This window comes from Cervus elaphus, chromosome 13, assembly GCF_910594005.1.
Source record: "Cervus elaphus chromosome 13, mCerEla1.1, whole genome shotgun sequence".
Taxonomy (NCBI): domain Eukaryota; kingdom Metazoa; phylum Chordata; class Mammalia; order Artiodactyla; family Cervidae; genus Cervus; species Cervus elaphus.
In genome coordinates this window covers 28,327,511-28,349,021 of record NC_057827.1, presented here as the reverse complement: position 1 = coordinate 28,349,021, position 21,511 = coordinate 28,327,511, and the positions used below count along the sequence as shown (strand labels likewise).

The 21,511-nt window shown below is 49.7% G+C and overlaps 1 protein-coding gene across 2 annotated transcripts in view; it reads left to right on the top strand.

Moving 5' to 3' along the window:
* Nucleotides 1-1,526: 1,526 nt before the first annotated feature.
* Nucleotides 1,527-21,511, top strand: part of TM6SF1 (transmembrane 6 superfamily member 1) — a 31,159-nt gene continuing 11,174 nt past the window's right edge. For both annotated transcript variants that reach the window (XM_043922622.1, XM_043922621.1), the window contains exons 1-7: nucleotides 1,527-1,743; nucleotides 7,447-7,550; nucleotides 10,395-10,492; nucleotides 15,312-15,415; nucleotides 17,726-17,808; nucleotides 18,431-18,552; nucleotides 20,485-20,589. In XM_043922622.1, the coding sequence (XP_043778557.1) occupies nucleotides 1,652-1,743; nucleotides 7,447-7,550; nucleotides 10,395-10,492; nucleotides 15,312-15,415; nucleotides 17,726-17,808; nucleotides 18,431-18,552; nucleotides 20,485-20,589 (708 nt within the window). In that variant the 5' untranslated portion in view covers nucleotides 1,527-1,651. The remainder of the gene's footprint in view (nucleotides 1,744-7,446; nucleotides 7,551-10,394; nucleotides 10,493-15,311; nucleotides 15,416-17,725; nucleotides 17,809-18,430; nucleotides 18,553-20,484; nucleotides 20,590-21,511) is intronic.

Here is a 21,511-nt window from a genome sequence, read left to right as displayed (position 1 = left end):
TCTGGAGTTGTGTCCAGGTGTAAGAACTGTAGTAGCAGAGGGTCCCAGGCCGTAGCCTGTCACCGAGGGAGCACTTTCTAAACTGACTCATACATGAACATGTGTCTCGACTGAGCGGGGAGGACCCAGGGTAGCTAGAGGGGTTCACGGTGTAAGAGAGAAGGCAAGACTGATTCGGCAAGGTTTGGGTGGTAATGGAAGGGATGGGCTGGCCTGGGAGACTGGCTAGGAGAAGAGAAGGGGTCTCAGAGGAGATATTTGGTGTCGGGGAGGAGGAAGGAGGCTAAGCAGCTGGTAAAGGAGTCATTGTGGAAGACGGTGATGTCCAGGTCACAGGTAAGGACATTGCTTGGGGAAGCTCTGGATATGTTACAGTCTGGGCCAAGGCTTTATCTCGATGACCTCAGAGTTTGAGAAGGCCTCCAAGAAGCAGTGGATGAGGGAATAGGGAAAGCTGGCTTTTGAAAAGTTGAGTGGCCCTGGCTCTGAGCCTCTTTGCCACTCTCTTCTCTCTTTAAAATGAGCCTCTTCCACACGCTGCCGTTGTTATAAGGTCACTAAGTACAGGTGCTTCCCTTGGTTGCCTGAGCTGTTCTCTGAACCACACTCACCTTCCATTTCTCCGTAGCAGAGGAATCCAGGCTGTCCCAGGGGCTGCTTTCTGAGGCTGCCCCCTAACACACTCAAGCAGCCAGGGCAGAGTAGGCACAAGGTATTCTCTATGGTGGGCATCTGTGGGGAAGCCAGTTGTGCACGCTGGCGGGTGGTAAGCTGGCTTCCAGGAACGTGACCTGGAATAGAAATAAATAGGCGTTCTAGTCTCTTCAATCATTGTATTCCTCCGAGTCTCAGTTCCAATTAAAAAATGGAAATTGCAGGTGATAACAGTGGACTGAGGAGTACTGGGCAAGTACTTCGGGTCCATTAACTCCGTGAATCCCACAATCACATTGACGCGGGTGACCTCCGTTTGGTAGAGAAGGGGAAAGACAGAGAGGTTAAGTTACTTGATCAAGGTCAACAGCCGGCGAGTGCGTAGCTGGGGTTTAAACCCGGATTCAGACTTGGGGTTCAAACGGGACTCGCTGCCGGCTGCCGGTGGAGAGGTTCCAAGGTTTCGGGATCTTTTATCCCTTCCTATCCTGGCCCGAGGGTTCCCCACGTGGACGATCTCGCGGGCTCTTCCCGCTCCGACACCCCGGGTGTGGCTCCACCCTACGCTGGCCCACAGCTCGGCCCAGAACCTCTCCGGGTCGTCGATGACAAGCTCCCGGCGGCGCCCCGAGCCCGCCTCCCGGGCCGCCACCTTCCCGCAGAGCGCGCGCCTCAGGGGACACCTGTCCCCGGACAGGGGGCTTTGGCCACTCCTCGGCGCCGCCCCGCGCTGGCGGTGGAGCCCCAGCGCCGCTGGGCGGGAGGACGGCAGGGCGCCTCCCGGGACTGCGCCGCGGCCCTGCGCACCGGGCGGCTGCGGGCGGGCGCGCAGAGGGGGCGCTGCTGAGGGCGCGGCACGGGGGGCGCGCGGGCGGGGCGGGCGCGGCGCGGCGCGGGGCGCCTGGAAGGGCACCCGCGAGGGGCGCGGGCGCAGCCGGAAGCTGGGGCGGGGCGCCCGCGCGGGATGCGGTGAAGGGCGAGCGGCGCGGCAGCGGCGATGAGTGCCTCGGCGGCCACGGGGGTCTTCGTGCTGTCCCTCTCGGCCATCCCAGTCACCTATGTCTTCAACCACCTGGCTGCCCAACACGAGTGAGTGGGCGCGCGCAAGCGGCGGGGGTCGGCGCGGCGGGCGCCCCAGCAACTTTTCGGAGGGGGTTGAACCGCCAGGCAGGGCAGAGGCTCGCCGGCCGCCAGGGCTCCCCGCGGCCAGCCGGAGGAGGGGAGGCGCCTGGAGTCCCGCGGGCCGGGGTCCTCGCTTGGGCTGGCATCTTTGACACTCGGGCGCAGTTCTGGGGCCGAGTGCTGGGTGTCGTTCCAGGTATCGCGGTTCTGGAATCTCAGCCAGGTGTCCAGGGTTACGGGGGTCATTAAGGCAATGCCCCTGCCCTTGAAGTGCCCAGGGACAGGGGTGGGGCGGTCCACACACCAACAGCTAGGAGCCCGGCCGCGACTTGTTCCTTTCTCATTTCACAGGAACGTTTCCATGTATGGACACACACATACTTCTCATTTCGTATTAATTTTAGAAACTGTTGTGAATGACTAGCAGAAATAGCGCGGAATGAACAGGCAAAGGCCTGGGTTCTAGGCCTGGCCTTGGCACTAGGCCTGGCCTCAGTTTTCCGGTCTGTCAAATGGCCTGTATTTGCATCCTATTGTCAGGATGCCGTAAGGGCGCCCGTGGAGTATAGGACAGGGAGCCGGGTGAGCGGCAGGCCAGTTCCATGCTAGAGAAATGGGTGGGGCTGAAGGAGGCTGCAGATGGACTTGGTTCAAAGCCCTGTCTCTCTCTTGTGAGGGCTCTCTGGCCAAGTAGCCGGCAGCGGCCGGCCTGCTCCAGCGGCGGGAAAGGCGCCAGGCTTCTGAGCCTGCCGATGTTCCTGCTGTCAGCCGAGAGGAGGAAGTAACCTGCGCTGTTTCCCACAGCCGTTGGTGCTAAGGAAATTGCATCAGTGTGTATCCTGCACCCCCTCTCCAGACCTTCAAGCTGCGGAGAAGTGTCTGCCCACGGGGCGGTGACTTCCTCCTCACTGGTTCCGGGGTTGAGGGCCTTATCCAGAGTGCGCTCATCTACGGAGGGGGGTGCTCTCTAGGCATGGGGAGTGACTGCCTTTGGTCTGACCCAGTCTTGGGGCACGACTCCTGGAAGAAGCATCTTTGGGCAGGGAATGTCACAGATCTGTGAATACAGTGCATGGGGGCCTCTGCCCTCCTGAAATGGCATTATGGGCAGCTCAACAATTTATTGAGGAGACACTGTATGCTTGGCACAGTTCCAGGTGCTGGGGAAATAGCTATGAAGAAACCACAAGAGATCTGGGAGGTGTGTTGTTGAGACAGGAATCAACACATAAAATGGGGCGATTTGAGAGAGTGATGGGGGGACTGGGGACCAGGGAAGCCTTCTTGGAGGAGGTGACATGAGCTTCAGAAGATGGCCCCAGGAAGATCTAGGGACAGAGCCTTCCAGGTAGGGGACCAGGGAGCAGTATAGGGAGAGGGACATGGCTTGGGGAGGGGATCTTTGGGAGGGAGGGTCACGCAGCTTATGGAAGGATCATGTGGCATGGGGAGGATCTGAGGATGACTCTGAGATTTTGATCTCAGCTCCTGGGAAGGCGGTGATTGCGTTTGTTGAGCACATCCTGAACTATGTGCTGCTGTGTGTCCTTGAGCACATTGCTGAGCCCTGTGGGGGTTCTGAAAAACTGGTTCCAGCCATTCTTCCTGTCCTCCTGCAGATTAAAATCCCAGTAGCCTTTGACTCCTCCCTCTTCTTCCTCCACTCCTCCCGTCCCACCCTCCCACGGTCTCCTTCCCCATCAGTCCTGAGGCTGGGCTAGCATCTGTTTCCTCCTTCCTGCCCCCCCACCCCACTGGCAGTACTGGCCCTCTCTCACAGAGCCTCCCAGGGAGTTTCCCTTCGCTCTGCCCTGTGCATATCTGCCTCAGCCCTCCAGCCCGGCCCAGTCAGCCGTGCCGGTGCTTTAGCCACACTGGACTGTTCTGTGCCCCTGCACTAAGTCCCTTCAGTCGTGTCTGACTCTTTGAGACGCTACGGACTGTAGCCCGCCAGGGTCCTCTGTCCATGGGATATTCCAGGCAAGAATACTGCAGAGGATTGTTGTGCCCTCCTCCAGGTGATCTTCCTGACCCAGACATCAAACCGAGTCTCATTGCATTGGCAGGCGGGTTCTTTACCACTAGCGCCACCTGGTTCTGTGTCCCGGACACTCCTTAATCCCCCACCTCCTTGCCGCTGCTCATACTGTTCACTGGGACTGGGACGTCTTCCTTCCTGTCGCTGATGGTTGAAGCTACACCTGGACTTTATAAACTGGAGTAAAATGCCACCTCTGCCTCTTCCAGACTACCCCCCAAGCAGGGGAGTCTCTGTTCCCTCTGTCTCTCCCTCCTCTGAGCCCCTGTTGGGTTGTGCTTTTCCCACAAGAGTTACTTCTCTGTGGTCAGAATTTACCTTCTCAGGCCATGGCTCCCCTTAGCATTGTCCTGCCCAGTCTGCGGGGGTAGGGGTGGTAGGGGGCTTGTGCCTAGCAGGCATCCCATTCAGTTTGTATTAGTTGAATTAGCTGAAGCTTCCTTCCCACCAGACCTTTTACAAAAGCCTGAAGAACAGAAAAAGCCACTTAAGTCGAGGCACCAGGAAAAGAATTGAGTTCTCTCTCTGTATCTCATAGACACACACATACATACACAACTCATACTCACCCACACATGATCCCTTTCAGTAGCCATCTGTTCATGTAAGGGCATCAGAAACTCTCCCCCTGCTCCCCAGCCTCATCCCCAAACACACACATTACAAGACTAACAGCTTTTCCACCCTCATATTAGTGGCAGCCCTTACCCCTCCCCCACCTCTGGGTCCCTGCTGGACCCATTTCTCCCCATTCTGAGCAGGTCCTGCACTTGGCTGTCACTGGGAGATGCAGATGCTCTGTTGCCCCAGTTACTCTTCATCCTTTGCTCCTCCCCTAGAGGTGGAGAGTGGGAGCAGACACCATGAAGCAGTTTATACTGCTTTCTAGTCCAGAAGAGCACCAGCTGTGCGATGGTGCTGGCTGTGAGCCGGGTCCTTGATGGGAACAGGGATGGGAGTTGTCTCCTGGCCTCTGCCAGAGTCAGGCTGCGATGAAAACTTCTGTCAGCCTACACATGCGTGTGTGCATGTGTGCTAAGTTGCTTTAGTAGTGTCTGACTCTTTGTGACCCCATGGACTGTAGCCTGCCAGGGCCTCTGTCCAAGGAATTCTTCAGGCAAGAATACTGGAATGGGTAGCCATTCCCTTTTCCAGGGGATCTTCCTGACCCTTCAGCCTACACAGCACCTTAACCTCTTCTCTGTTCACAGGATGCTTCTGCCCAGCAGTGTGTTCCTGACTCATATTAGTTCTCTCTTTCATCGTCTCCTCCTTTGGCTCAACCTACAGGAAGAGCCTGGAGCATCCACTGATGTGTGGCACTAGAAACCTCCTATTTCAGTCTCTTACCTGGACACCGACATGGTCATCTTCATTTTTATCATAGAACTATGTCCTCCATTCACCATGCATCCTTCTATTCATCTACCCACAATTCATGCATTCACTATCCACTATCCATTATCTAACCATCCATCTATCATCCATTCATCTATCATTCTTCATCTATCCATTCATCTATCCATTCGTCCACCATCCACCACCAATCATCTGTCATGCATGCATCTGTCCATCCAAACATCCATTCATTCCTCTACCCATCCATCCATCATTCACCATCCATCCATCCACAATCCATTCATTCATCATCCACTATCCATATCTAACCATCCGTCATCCATCCATTCATCCACCATCAATGATCTGTCAATCATCCATCTATCCATCCAAACATCCATTCATCCATCCATCATTCATCATCCATCCATTCATCTGTCCATTCATCCACTGTCCATCATGTCATCCATGCATCCATCTGTCCACCCGTTTATCCATCCAAACATCCATTCATCCATCATCCATCCATTTCTCCTTCCTTTCTTGCTCTCCCTTTCCTTCCCTCCCTCACTCATCCATCAGTTCCTGAAAATCTTAAGAGGTCCCCAGGCAGACTTTCTGTGCATACTCACCCAGGTGTCTTGAAAAAATTAACCTATTCCCATACCCCACACCTGAAGTATTCTGAATATGTAGGTCTGGGGTAGCATTTGAAAGCCTGGGTGCTGCTGATTCCCAGAAACCACTCCTCAACTCTTAAGTGGGCCTAGGGCCAGGTGCATGGGATACAGTTTTCCTGGACCTGGGGCCACTCTCCTTGGGGTTCGTCTACCTGCATATAAATGGATCACTCCCTCTCTGACATTAGGAGCAGATTTCTGACCCCTGCCTGCACCCAATCCAACTGTAGAGTGTGGAGTGAACTTCAGCATGAGTTTTTCCCTCAGCTATTAGTAGGTGTTGGTGGGCTGTGAAGGGTATTTTCCAGAAGTCCTGGGGACATATAGCAAAGGTTATCCAGACATCCTCTGTGATGGTGTGGAAGGGTCTTGGCTAAGGGGTGGTGCTAGAGCAGCTCTTGAGGATCACCGAGGGGGCCCTAGTGTAAGCAGGCCCTGGGAATGGATTGGGCAGTGCTTCGTCTAGAAATGGATGCCTTGTCAGGAGGTATGAGAGAGAAAATACCTCTTAGGACTGGAGGTGACCTCTGGGTGAGAGAGCTTAGCCCACTGAGATAGGTCCTCCTGTGTAGACAGGGGTCTCTCTATTTCATCCACAGTGACTGGCCTATAGGGGTGTGCAATGCAGTTTTCCTTAATATGTTTTCTTTTAAAGATTTTTTGATGTGGACCATTTAAAAAGACTTTATTGAATTTGTTACAATATTGCTTCTGTTTTATGTTTTGATTGTTTGGCCTCTAGGCATGTGGGAATCTTAGCTCCCCAATCAGGGATTGAACCCACACTCCTTGCATTGGAAAGCGAAGTCCCAACCACTGAACCACCAAGAAAGTCCCTCAATATGTCTTAATTAACTAAAAAACAGATGATGCAATGACATGACTTTCCTAAGGCCCACAGGCAGGGGCAGAGTAGGTACCAGCCTCCCGGTCCCTCGACCGCTCACTCCAGCAAGCCTGTACCCTTGTTCTGTCCTGCCAAGGAGTGGATTTGTTCGTTCCCTGTCCCCTTGGGCCATGCCTTTTCCTAGGAGGAAGTCCAGGGCTATGCCCAGACTATCTCACCTTGGCTTCCTGGGTGTTGGGGGGCTGGCTTCATTCAGGCCTTGGGCCCAGCCCCAGCTCTTCTCTCCTTGGGTTGGCCTGGTCCTCTGGTCCCTTTGATTATACACACAGCCTGGGGCCCTTCTTCCTTAGAAGGTGATGTAGTTGTGACTCCTGCATGCTCCCTGGAGCTCAGTGTGAGGGTTTCCAGCCAGCCCTATGGAAGGAGGCAGATTCAGTGGTTAGGCCTGTCAGACATCAGGCACAGGGTTTGGAGGAGCAGGTGGACAATGGCAGACGGACAGTGGTAGAGGGCACTCAGACACGTCATTCGCCCAGGTGGGCGGGATGACCAGAGAGTGAGGACCTGATAGCTCTGGTCCTGGTCCCTGAAAGTCATGGGGTGGCCCAGAGGGGCCCAAGTTCTGTAGACAAACTTCATGAATGCCACAGTGCCTGGGCTGTAGGCAGAGACTGCGCTGGGAGAGAATGCATTCACTAGCCAGGAAATTCCATGCACCCGTGTGTTTATATTGATAAGTGACCACCTCCCTGTTCTGGTCATTGCAGTTCCTGGACAATTGTGGGGGCTGCTGCCGTAGTCCTGCTCCTGGTGGCCCTGCTGGCTCGTGTCCTGGTCAAAAGAAAACCCCCTCGGGACCCACTGTTCTATGGTATGTCTCCATGGGAGGGGGCCCTTTGTGTGCACCTCAGAGCACAGCATGTGAGCCTCTGTCTGTTTTCCATTGTGGCTGTGAATACTCTGAGCCAACTGGTAAGGTGATACGAAGTGCGAGAGTATTTCCATAAGATGCAGCCCTGCTTCCTTCTAAGCGAAGGACTCTCGCTAGCAGTGCACCCCACCCTGTCCCAGCTGGGACCCAGGCAGGACACCCCTCTGTTCCTTGCCTCTGCCCTGAGTCATGCTGTGACCTCTGACCTGAGCCATGCTCTGACCTCTGACCTGAGCCATGCTCTGACCTCTGACCTCGGATCTTGTACCATCTCCTTCCTGGCTTTCGGCCTTCAGCCAGCTATTTGCAGCCCCTTCCATTTGGCTTTGAGCTTAGCGGTCCGGTGCCTCAGTATGCATATTTTTACAATGAGGAAAATAATAGTACTTGCTGTGGAGGGTTGGTACAAACATTAAATAAGATGCTATTTATAAAGTACTTGAACCACTGCCTGGCAAATACACGTGTATCTTAAATAAATGAAAACACCACTGATTGAGCACCTGTGGTGTGCCTAATATGACTCTGAGCACATTAGCAGTATCATTTTAGTTAATCCTCACAACAAACAGGGCTTTCCTAGTGGCTCATATGGTAAAGAATCTGCCTGCAATGCAGGAGACCTGGGTTTGATCCCTAGATCGGGAAGATCCCCTGGAGAAAGGAATGGCTACCTACTCCAGTATGCTGGCCTGGAGAATTCCATGAACAGAGGAGCCTGGCAGATACAATCCATGAGATCACAAAGAGTCAGACACTGAGCGACTAACACTTTCACTTTCTTTCTTTCACAACAATATCCTCTCTGCACACACGAAGAATCTGGTCCAGAGGCGCTGAGAAATGGGGTCAAGGTTACAGCCGGTGAGACAGCACTGATGCCCCAGATTTCTCCCAGTTTGCATATAAAAAACTCTGAAGCTTAGAGAAATGAAACTTACCTAAGCGCTGATAGCCAGTCAGTCGATGAGCTGGGCCTGTCTGAATCCATGTCCTCTTTCTGCCTCCAGTCTCCCTGCCGCTGGTCTGGCCTCTGCCCACATTTGCAGACTGGCCTCCTGCCGCCGGCTTCCTTCCCCTTCCTCCAGGCTCTGTGGAGCCCTCGCTCAGTGGCACTCATGTTTCTCCAGGGTCCTCAGGGCTGAGTGCCCTCCTCTCTCTCAGCCCTCTGTCCTCGTATCAGTCCATGCAGCCCCGACTAGAGGGCATGGACTGTCCTTGTCATTGGTGACCCAGAGCCTGACACTGCTGTTGGCATCAGCGATTGTCGGTAGAACAGCCGAATGATCAGTTGCTGAAGGCTTCCTCTTCTGGGAGACACACAATGGCTGATCACGTAATGGCTCATCAGTGTCCGCGAGATCTGGACCAAAGGCCTGCACAGAGGCATGGGGAGGCAGGGCACGTGAGGGCCTCCCACTCTGCCTGGGGAAAATGTAGACACTGCACTCCTGGTTGCAGACTTGGGGCAAGGCCAGCTTTCCTGCTCTGTGAGTTAACCTTGCCTGCCTTCCCGGGCATTTTCTTGTTTCACAGCTGTTTTTATATTCACCATCAAATTTTTTTTAAATTTCTTTCTTTTGGGGTGTGCCATGCAGCGTGCGGGATCTTAGTTACCCGACCAGAGATGGAACCCATGGCTCCTGCATTGGGAGCACAGAGTCTTAACCACTGGGCCACCAGGGAAGTCCCACCACCAAATTTTTTTACCATCCATGCCCAACACACAGTTTGATGCCGATTTGTTATGATTTGAACAGAGAGCTTTATTGACAAACTGCCACATGCTAAATTTGATCACTCACTGTTTAAAAAGTATTTTTTAAACACTGGGCCACCAGGGAAGTCCCACCACCAAATTTTTTTACCATCCATGCCCAACACACAGTTTGATGCCGATTTGTTATGATTTGAACAGAGAGCTTTATTGACAAACTGCCACATGCTAAATTTGATCACTCACTGTTTAAAAAGTATTATTCCTTAGCTGGTAGTTGTTGCTGGTAGTTTTCAGCCCACTGAGGAGCTTCTCACAGCCTTAGTGAGATTCTCTAAGATGCTGTGGCTTTTCCTCTTTAATATTCAATGGTTCCACCTCATATCCAGTTTTCTAAAAATCACTAGATTTCCTTCCTAAAACAACCGTTACTTTCACATCAGCCACTGTTTGTCTGTAGGATCTCCAGTGTGGGGTAAGGCAAGCACGCTGGATACACTGTGAGTCGGGCCACCTGGTAACCATTGATGTGAAAGATCTCTTTTGAGTCAGTGGTCACCTCTGTGCTTCCTGGGCCACAGGGGAATGGTTTCGTTCCTGCCGCCCAGCTGGAACGCAGATGTGCCTTGGCAGCCACGTGCAGGAAGTGGAGGAGGGGAGTCGGGCAGCCTGCTAGAATCCCCTGAGACCTTGTCATGTGCTCCTCCGAGTGGGTGTCCTTTTGCAGGTCATGACACTGGTGGGCGGCTCCAGCTGTGTGCATGGGAGGTACGTTCTGTGAGTCCTTGTTGACGGCATCTATAGAGTCTTCTGGAAAACATGACAAGAAATCATTACTGGGGACTTCCCCAGTGGTCCAGTGGCTAACACTCCACACTCCCACTTCAGGGGTCCCGGGATTCAATCTCTGGCTGGGGAACTAGAATCCCACATGCCTCAGCTAAGACCTAGCACAGCTGAATAAATAAAATTAAAAGTAAAAAAGAAATCATAACTGGTGGACGCCAAGCTCTTAGGCTTTGCCCCCTGAGCTGCGGCTTTCTGAACTGTTGCTTTCTCTGCTCTAGTGTACGCGGTGTTCGGATTTACCAGCGTCGTAAACCTCATCATAGGACTGGAGCAAGATGGGATCATCGACGGGTTCATGACGCATTACCTGAGAGAGGTACGGGGGCGCTTAGCACCACACGCACCATGGGAACCGAAGGGTCGGCGACTCCAACAGTATTGCTCTAGCTGGAAATCCTTTCGTGTCATGTAAGAAGGCACGACCCGTGCTATTTCATTGACTGCTGTGGATGCAGAACACTCAGTTATGTGGAAAGTGAAGTGAAAAGTTAGGATTAGATCATGGGAGGCAGCTCTCCTCAGTGTTGGGTCTTACAACTCTATCTTCACACCTGACTCACCACCTTCCTCCTCTACTTGTGTTTAAAATAAGTGGGGGTACTTTAAGGCTTCTCAGGTGGCGCTGGTGGTAAAGAACCCAGCTGCCAATGCAGAAGATGTAAAAGACGAGGGTTCAATGCCTGGGTGGGGAAGATCCCCTGGCAGAGTAAATGGCAACCCAATCCAGTATTCTTACTTGGAGAATCCCATGGACAGAGGAGCCTGGTGGGCTCCATGAGGTTGCAAAGAGTCGGACACGACTGAAGTGACTTAGTAGGAGCAGCAGCAGAGGTCTTTAAATGAAGTCAGTATCTGTGTATCTGTTGTTATCAATGCATTACTCCTTAAGAAAGCCCAAGTCAGTCAGTCTTAAATGTGTAAACTGCCAAACACGGAGTCAGTTAATAAAGCCATTTGACTGTGATGATGAATACGTGCTCTGCTCCTCATCACAGCATTATCAATCTACCTGGCACTTGACAGAGCTGGTCCTCTTTCCTTATTTGATGGTGTGATGAATCTAGCCCCAGAGAGGTTAAGTAATATACTCAAGGTCACATAGGAAATAAGGAGCAGTGTAGTCATCATTCATGTTTCAGGTAATGGGGAGCCTTGAGTGCAAGCCAAGGGAGTTTGGGTTTTGTCCCTCGTGTGAGGGAAGATGTTGAGTCAGGGGACAATGCAGTCAGCTCAGAGAAGGATGGCTTTGAAGGGAAGGGTCAGTGCTGTGAGCTAGGACACCAGCCAGGAGGTGTCCTGCAGGGCCAGTGAGGACATGAAGGTGACCCAGATGGAGGCCAAGCATGAACGGTAGAGAGGAGGGATGAACTTCAGAGAATTTGAGTGGCTGGAATGAGTAGGTCTCAGGGATGAGCTGGGGGCAATGGGGAAAATAAGGGCTAAGATACCATCCTGACTCTGGGAGCACTTAAAGGGGGCCCTCTGTGATGCTGCCCTAGCTTAAAAAAATTTTTTTTTAATTTAAGTTTGGTTGTGCTGGGTCTTCTTTGCTGCACAGGCTTTTCTCTAGTTGCAGAGAGCCGGGGCTACTCTCTAGTTGTGGCAGCGCCTGGGCGTCTCATTGCGGGGTCTTCTCTTGTGGAGCATGGGCTCTAGGGCTCAGCTGTTGCAGCTCCTGGGCTCTAGAGCACAGGCTCAGTAGTTGTGGCACACGGGCGTAGCTGTCCCTTGGCATGCGGGATCTTCCCAGACCAGGCATGGAACCCGTGTCTCCTGCGTTGGCAGGCAGCTTATTGTGTTTTTTTTTTTTTCTTCACTACTGAGCCACCAGGGAAGCCCTGCCCTAGTCTTTTTTAAAAATGGCAATGGCAGTGGATGACACACGTTTTCCAGATAGACTTGGGGGTGGAGGGACTCCAAGGAGAAGAGACAGTGTGGGCAGAGGCTTCGAGATGAGAAACAGCACGGGGCTCCCCACTGCCAGGCAGGAATGATGCTGAGTTCATCTGGGGATGTGAGGAGTTTCAGATGGGTATGGGACGTCCTGGCAGGTGGCCTAGCGGGCAAGGCTCTGCAGGTGTTGAGCTCCGGGAAGAGATGTAGGGACCATCTCAGGACAGTTGGCACCTGAAGTTCTGAGAAGAGAGGAGAAGGTAGAGAGAGGAGGGCTGAGGGTGGAACTTTGGAGACCTTGGCCAGAAGATCAGGAGCCTCTGAAGTGGCCTGGGAGAGGACAGGCACAAACACAGAAGGAGGGCTTCCCAGGTAGTCCAGTGGTCAAGAATCTGACTACCAATGCAGGGGATGCAGGTTTGATCCCTGGTCCGGGAAGATTTCACATGCTGTGGGGCAATTAAGCCCATGTGCCACTACGGAGCCCATGCTCTAGAGCCTGCAGGGTGTAACTGCTGAGTCCTTGTGCCCAAACTGCTGAGCCTGCATGCCCTAGAACCTGTGCTCCACAACAAGAGACGCCACCACAAAGAGAAGCCTGTGCACCGCAACTGGAGAGTAGCCCCCGTTCTCTGCAACTAGAGAAACCCCATCTGCAGCAACAAAGACCCAGTGCGGCCAACAATAAAAAAAAAAAAAAAGAATACATATATTTAAAAAAGAGGCAGAAATACCCAGGGAATTCAGGGCCACAGAGCTCACAGCGAGGAGGGTTTAGGAAGGAGGTAGCTGCCAAGAGGGCCTGGAGTTTGAGCTGGTGAGGGTGGTAAAAGGGGGATGAGGAGAGGGGTTGAGGTGCAACTGTGGGAGGGGTGCAGGGCCAGGCTGGGGGACGTGGCTGCCAGAGAAGAGGAGGTAGGGCTTGTCTTGCAGTTGCCACCAGCTTTGGGAGGTTTCTGAGGTGAAGAATGACATGTCCAGAGCTAGGGCAGGGGTGTGGTGAATCGGCAGGAGAGGAGAGAGGTGGGACAACCATGTAGGAAAGGTCTAGTGAGGGGTGCTGAGGGCTCGAATGAGGCTGTGACGAGAGGGAGGATTGCCTGGGGTTGACATCATAGAGACGGATCAATGGGACCTGCCAGCAGACTGTGTAAGAGAAGGAGGAGTGAAAACGACCCTGTGGTTCTGAGCTGGGCAAGCTGAGTGGTGTCTCCATGAACATAGGCCAAGTGGGGCTTGGCTGAGGGGACAAGCTGATGAGTTAAAGGAGGTGAGATGGGCTTGAAGGGTCCCTGGAGCCATCCAGTGGAAGATGCTCAGCAAGCCACCGGGTGAGGCCAGCACGGCTCAGAGAACCAGATGTGTAGGCATGCATGATGAAAAACATGAACTTGAGTGGACTTCCCTGGTGGTCCTATGGCTAAGACTCCATGCTTTCACTGCCAGGGGCCCAGGTTCCATCCCTGGTAGGGGAACTAAGATCCTACTTGTGACATGGGATGGCCAAAAAAACCCCCCAAAAACAACATGACCTTGGATGGTATTATTCAGTCAAAGCACGTCAGAGAGAAAAGATGTGGGCTGGGCATGAGTATTAAAGCCTGATTTGTATGTTGTTTCCTCCCTCCCCACAACCCCACCCCCCTGCCCCGTGATGCTCACGTGATTTGATGTGGGAGGCAAGATGACAGGCAGTCCTTGCCCCAAGGAAGTGCAGAAAAACCCCTGCTTGGCTGGCTGATTGACAGGCTGGTTGATCTGCACTCTTCCTTGTTGTGGAAAGGTCTTCAGGCATCTTAGGAAGACATCTGAAACAAGGCAGGAGAGCACAGGTATGGGAGAAGGGAAGACAGGAGAGAGGGGAGGAGCCAGAATGACACTAACACCCAGGCAGGTTCGGCAGTGACTTTCTAGCAGTGGCCTGAACGTAAAGCACCTGGGACAAGGAAATGTGTTCATGGCTCATCATATAATCTGTTTATAAAACTAAAAATTTCTTGGAAGTATCTCTCTTCTTCTTTTTGTTGTTTAGTTGCCCAGTCATATCCAACTCTTTTGTGACTCCCATGGACTATAGCCCACCAGGTTCCTCTGTCCATGAAATTCTCCAGGCAAGACTGCTAAAGTGGATTTTCATTCCCTTCTCCAGGAAATCTTCCTGACCCAGGGATCTAACCTGTGTCTCCTGCATTGGCAGGTGGATTCTTTACCAGTGAGGCACCTGGGAAGCCCACAGCTCTTCTTGGTAGTACAGTTTCTGCTAGGAATTAGCTGTGTGACCTTAGGCAGGTCAGGTAACCTCTTGGAACTTCTGTTTGCTCATCTGTAAAATGGAGTCACTTGTATCTATCCCATGGTGCTGCTCGGAAGGTTGAATGAGGGGCAGGGTGTGAAGCCTGTCCATGCCTGCATAGGGGATAGCAGCGGGGGGAAAGCCCTGCCTTCCTTACATGCAGCCCAGCAGGCCTCTGGGTCAGCATGAATTTTGAAGGTCAGTCAAGTGACTCTGGTCAGCAGGGTCTCCCCTGGCCACCCTGCCTGGCCAGAGATAAACACCTTTAGTCACAGACTGGACTTGGCCTCAGTGAGTTTGCCACAAGGGCAGGATTGCTTGAGATACCATCTGTTTTGCATCACTGTACACACCTATGTGGGCTTCCCAGATGGCAGTAGAGAATCCACCTGTCAGTGCAGGAGATGTGGGTTTGATCGCTGGGTCAAGAACATCTCCTAGAGATGGGGATGGCTACCCACTCCAGTATCCTTGCCTGGAGAACCCCATGGACGGAGGAGCCTGGTAGGCTACAGTCCATGGGGTCACAAAGAGTCAGACACGACTTAGTGACTGAACAACAACAATACACCTGTGTAGACCTAGCATGGGACAGGCACGGACTCATTCCACCTGCTGTGGCAGACCCTAGTTTTGGCGGCTCCAGGGTACACGTATATTTTCATTGCTGTTGTTCAGTCGCTAAGTCATGTCTAACTCTTTGTGACTCAATGGACTGTAGCCTGCCAGGCTTTCCTGTCCTGTATATTTGTATACATATATATGTATATAAAACATGTTTATTTTCATGTTCCTACCAATTTTGTAATTGTCTTGGATTCTGAATAGTTTCACTTCAGCAAACGAACATGTTAGTTCTGCTGTTTTATTTTACATGCAATACTGGTCTGGTATTTTGCTCTGAAATGTTTGAGTTTTATTTACAGTGGACTTCTTATGCTCTCCTCAGGGTGAACCGTATCTGAACACGGCCTATGGACATATGATCTGCTACTGGGACGGCTCTGCTCATTATCTGATGTATCTGGTGATGGTGGCAGCCATAGCCTGGGAGTAAGTCAGCTTACCTGGTGGGTGTGCCTGGGTCACCTTAGCAACTGACAGGCGAGTGTGTAAGGAACACGGATGTACAGAGGCAGATACATAGAGAGGGGCACATGGACATGGGTACAGGCTCTGTGGACCCAAGTGAGACATGCATTTACAGCATTTTTGCAGCATTTACTCCCTTTTGAACATATGACTTTGGACTGCCCCTCTGGCTTCCCTGGTCGCTCAAATGGTAAAGGATTTACCTGCAATGCAGGAGACCCAGGTTCGATCCTTGGGTCTGGAAGATCCCCTGGAGGAGGGAATGGCTTCCCACTCCAGTATTCTTGCCTGGGAAATTCCATGGACAGAGGAGCCTGGTAGGCTACAGTCCGTGGGGTTGCAAGGAGTTGGATATGACTGAGTGACTAACACTTTTTTTGCCCCGACGGACAGCTCCAGCAGACCCCTTAATGTTGTGTTTCCAGGAATAAAAGCCCATTGTAATTCAAAACTTCAGACTCCTTTCAGTTCAGAGCTCTCTCTTTCCCTCCAGCTCAGGTTTAACCCTGAGACTGAGCAGTCTGCTGGGGTACACGGTCAGTCCTTTTATTACTTCTCAGCTCACTCCTCTGGGAGCATGTGTGTGTACGTGGAATTAAGGGAAAAGGAGCAGAGTCTTACATGACCAGTGCTATTTTCTGGGTATTGGGAGCCAGGTGGTATGCTGGCTCTGCCTTGTGGGGCGCATGTGTGGGGTCTTTGGAGACCCCTGCCATAGGAACCCCTTCCCAGGTGGCACTAGTGGTGAAGAACCCACCTGCCAATGCAGGAGACATAAGAGACATGGGTTCGATCCCTGGGTTGGGAAGATCCCCTAGAGGAGGGCATGGCAACCCACTCCAGTATTCTTGCCTGGGAAATCTCATGGACAGAGGAGCCTGGCGGGGTACAGTCCATAGGGTTGCAAAGAGTTGGACACGACTGAAGTGACTTAACACACGCATGCACCATAGGTGCCTCTGCACTACCCTGATTCCTGACATGAGCAATGCTCTTGTGGACTGAAATTGTGCAACTCTTCTGCCCATGGGGTACACCCACAGCTTATTTCTGCTGGAACCCCTATAACCCAGAAGCCATACCCTTGGGGTAGAGTCCTTTAAAGATGTCTCAAGTCCACCTACCTTCCCAGGCCTCCCTTTGGCTCCAGGTTAAAGTCTCACATTCTAGCTCCTCACAAGGTTGAAATTCAGCTTGACCAACTGTCCTGTGCCCCTCCCCAGCCCCCATTTGTCCACTCCAAGACAGTCCCAGCTAATTTCTGGACTTTTCTAGGCTCTCGCCCTTCTCTTCATGAATGTTCCCAAGCTCCAGGGAACACAGCAAGTGTTTCTGAGAATGCTCAGGCTCTGCCTCCTGCCAGGTGTGGGCCAGCATTTCTGTGGTCCTCTTGGGGAAGAAGATTCTGATTTGCCCCCTGCTGACAGTCCCAGTCACCGTGAGTGAGCCTCCTGGGATCTGATACATTGGGCTTGGCAGGTAGGGCAGGGCAGAAAGCACACAGTATTCTTCACTTCTCTTTCCCGGCAGAGAATCCCTTTTTGAATTTCTCTGAGTCCCTTATGGAGGTGGGTTGTCACTTGTTATTCAGTCACTAAGTCCTGTCCGACTCTGTGACACTACAGACTGCAGCACACCAGGCTTCCTTGGCCTTCACCATCTCCCGGAGTTTGCTCAACCTCATGTCTATTGAGTCAGTGATGCGATCTAACCATCTTGGGTTGTCAGTTATCGGTTGCAAAAACTTTTTGTCAACATCACCTATTAAGATTAGAGGTATGTGTCTAGCAGCTCCTTCCGAACATGGGTTATGTATCACTTACTGTATTTATCTTTGGGACTTTGAAATTCTGTGATACCTGGGAAAGTCCATTTATTAGCATCCTACTACTCATACTTACAATGATTTTAAAAATGGATCCAATTTTCTTCTTTGAACCTTCTTTTCCCTTTCATGCTGTGAGTTTCATAAATAATAGTGAAATGCAGGCCTCCTTTGAAAGTGATTACCATAGTGTGGTTGAACAGAAGATTAGTGTAGCAAGCATAATTTCCTATGCAAAAGGACACAAAGAGGATTCTATAGCTCATCACATAGGGAAATGCAATTTGATCAATCACCAGGGTTCCTTGTACTGGATTTATTACTCTTGATTCAGTACATTTTCGATTCACGTACTTTACTAGTTATAACAGTGATCAATTGTGGAGCATCTTATACTAATAGTATTCTAAAACAAGTGTGCTAAGTCAGGATTTTTTTCGTTACAGGGAAAGTTATAGAACCATTGGCCTATATTGGGTCGGATCTATTATTATGAGCATTGTTGTTTTTGTGCCAGGAAACATTGTAGGTAAGAAACTTTATCTTAAAATTCACTTTCCTTTTCTGAAACAATGGGAATAATTTTTAAATAGGGAAGCTATTTTGGTTGTGATAGAACCAAGAAATTCCAAGTTTACCAAAGAGCTGTTTTGCAGTTACTTCTTTTCCCTTCCAACTTTCCTTTTAAGAAATGCTGTTGAGCAATTTTCAAAAGTGTACACTGAACAACTAGACTAATATCAGTGATTCATGACTTCTAGAAAGATCTAGTGGGGTAAATATTGGGTTTGTCACTACATTCAGTATGAAGATATTTCTTACATCTCTTTGTACTATATATAACTCGACACACGGTGGGCACATGATAATATACTTGAAAATTAAGATTCTTGAAAGCTGATATAAAAGTTATTTATGTGTGCCAGAAACCAGGATATTATATTAAGTCTACTTTTAAAGTACTGTAAATAAGGCATACCTGTTAATAAATATGTAACAGTTTTAAACTGACCTATGCTTCTGGTTTCATTAAAAATACTGTCTGGTCCATATTAGGATTTTAGATGAGATGGGGAGGGATCCTACATGTTACTTGTATGTGGATATAGTTTTGGTAAACTTTTGACTTTTTCTTTCTTTCTTTTAAATAGGGAAGTATGGAACACGTATTTGCCCTGCCTTTTTCTTAAGCATACCATATACTTGTCTTCCTGTCTGGGCTGGTTTCAGAATCTATAATCAGCCATCAGAAAATTATAATTATCCCTCAAAGGTGATTTTATTAATTTAAATGTAAACCTGTTCTCAACCTCAGAGGTCACTTGTATCCACCAGCTATTGGACTGGACCAGGCCTCCAGGGACTGTAGCCTTTGGGGCAGTCGGTCAGCGTGACTGTGTTGATTCTGCAGCAGTGGTTCACACCTTATTATGGCGGCCAGATGGTCTGCTTCTGTGTGATTAGATCTGCTTTGATTGGCTAGGCCATGCTTTTTGGAACTTCTGGTGCCACAGGTTACACTGGCTCTTCCCATTAGATTCCGCACTATTGCCCAGTGTATGAGGTTTATCTGGGGGTGCTAATGGCCTGGAGTTTGAGCACCTGGGCACCTCTTTCAGAGCTGTCTATGCACTACTGCCCCAGAGGGAGGCTGGAAAGACACTGCTGTTCCAAGTAGCACACAGTCAGAGGGTCTGATTACCAGGAGATCCAGGCACATGGAGACTGGCTGCAGGACATCTTCTGAGATACCTCCCTTCCAGTCACAGCCAAGGTGGTCAGGGTGAAACAATACTGGCCCGGCAGGTACTCTGTTAAGGTCTTCAGTTCTAAGCTAGTGACATCTTTCTAAGTTTCTCTTCCTTTCATAGATATTAGATCCTTAAGTAAAATTGATACATGAAAATATGAGTTACTAGAGATAAGCAGAACATGATTCTTCATTTTATAAAAAGACTTACAATAGAATTCATTAAAATACATTTTAATTTACAAACATTTCATTTGTGAATGTTTGGACACATGCTATGTAAACTCCGCTTGGCACGTTGATAACTGGTGCCCCCTTATACCCTTTGAAGACGAGGTGGTTGTTAAAAAAACAAGCAGACAGTAACCATGTCCTTAAGGGCTTCCCCAGTGGCTCGGTGGCAAAGAACCTGGTTACAATGTAGGAGATGTAGGTTTGATTCTTGGGTCGGGAAAATTCCCTGGAGGAAATGGCAACCCACTCCAGTATTCTTGCCTGGAGAATCACGTGGACAGAGGAGCCTGGTGGGCTACAGTCCACGGGGTCACAAAGAGTCAGACACGACTTAGTGACTAAACAACAAACCATAGCCTTCCTCCTTGCTTCACTGACTCTGATGGCTCCAGGCTAGCATATCTGTACTGTTCATGTTATAAGACACACAAACTATTAATTTTTAAAAAAAATGTTAAAACACAGTGATGGCCAGGGAGAAATAGGCAGTCATACAGTGCTGATACAAACACAAATTCAGAATCACTCTGCAGAGCCACTTGGCAGTGTTATCAACGTTAACAAATTTAACTTTTTAACCTTAGTAGTTCTATTTTGAGGGCTGTATCCTAAGAAAATCATCAGAGATTCTGTCAAAGATTTATGTACAAAGTTGCTCATCATTGCATTAAGTATAAACAGTGAAGATGCCTAAATATCCAACAATGGCACTACCATGTGGCAGTAAGTTTTAAAAGAACTTTTAACAATGTGGTTAAGTACTCATAGGTAGTGAAAGGCAAAAAAACAAATGCAAAGTTGTTTATACATTAAGTCCTAACTTTGTGAAAAAATAAATGTAGATTATATATTATACTTAACACATGTAGTATTATATATACATATAAAACTATGTATTTATGACTGGAAAATACAACAAGTGTTAATAGTAGTATGACAGGTTACTGGTTTATTTTAAAGATGAGTATATTTTACACTTAAGATCATAAAAATGCTATTTAAAAAAATATGGCCTCACAGAACCTGAAGGGCCCTTCAAGATCACTAGGCCCAATCTCCTCATTTCACTGATGAGGAACTGAGACTTGGGGAGAGGAATTATTTTCCTAAATTACCTTGTTAGTGGTTTTGAATCTTGGAAATTCTCTTACCACGGTATCTTTGTTTCAGTAGATCTCAGATTATTCTTTGGCAGCTCATCAGTTACCAACTCTATTTTAGGTCATTCAAGAGGTCCAAGCAAAAGACCTGCTGAGAAGACCTTTTGATTTAATGTTGGTTTTGTGTCTCCTTCTGGCGACTGGATTTTGCGTGTTTAGAGGCTTGGTAAGCATAAGGGACCACAATAACATAAAAAAAATTTTTTTAATCAGATTTTCCATGGCACTAACAAAACATACTTCCTATTAGAGCCTAGTGGAGAAGAAAATGACAACCTAGTCCAGTATTCTTGCCTGGGAAATCCCATTGACAGAGGAGCCTGGAGGGCTACAGTCCATGGGGTTGCAAAAAAGTCAGACACGACTGAGCAACTAAACAACAAATTAGAGCCTAGAGGCCTGGACCTCTACCTCCTACCCTCACCCCAAACCTCTCCTCCCAAAGGGTGGTCCCTTCTGGGCTGTTTCATGACATCTTCTTGAGGTCCTCAGATCAAGCTCTTCATCAATTAAATCTTTTTAAGACTCCTGAAAAATTAGCCATTCCTCTCATTCTTTTCATTTGTTTGATGTTTCTGATTGAAATCTCTTTGTTAAGGGTGGTGACTTAAGACTCTAATCAAGCTGGCACAGAGCGTTCATGTGTTCTCAGGAGCAGGGAGATGGGATTGAGGACAGGGTATCGGAGTAAGCTGTCAGACTCCTGGCTGTTTCCTAGCTGTATAGTCTCAGAAACATCACTTAACCTCTTTGAGCCTCAGTTTCTTCCTGTATAAAATAAGGGTACCTACCTTTGAGTATTGTTTGAAGATTAAATGATAAGGCACATCAGACACTTGCAGAGGGCCTTATACCTAAAAAGTACTCAGTAAGTGACTGCTGTGTTTTTCTTGATCAAGGGCCCTTCAGAGTATCCCAGTTTCATGGTTTATCCTCAGTAGCAATACATTTGAGCAGCCAGAATTATATGGTTAATTATATTCAGCTGCAATGACAAATACTGTTCTAAGCCTGCTGGCATTGCACGGCAGTTGGGGGGCAGAATGGTAAATGTAAACTGATGCAGCTGATTCATTGTTTTGGGGTCC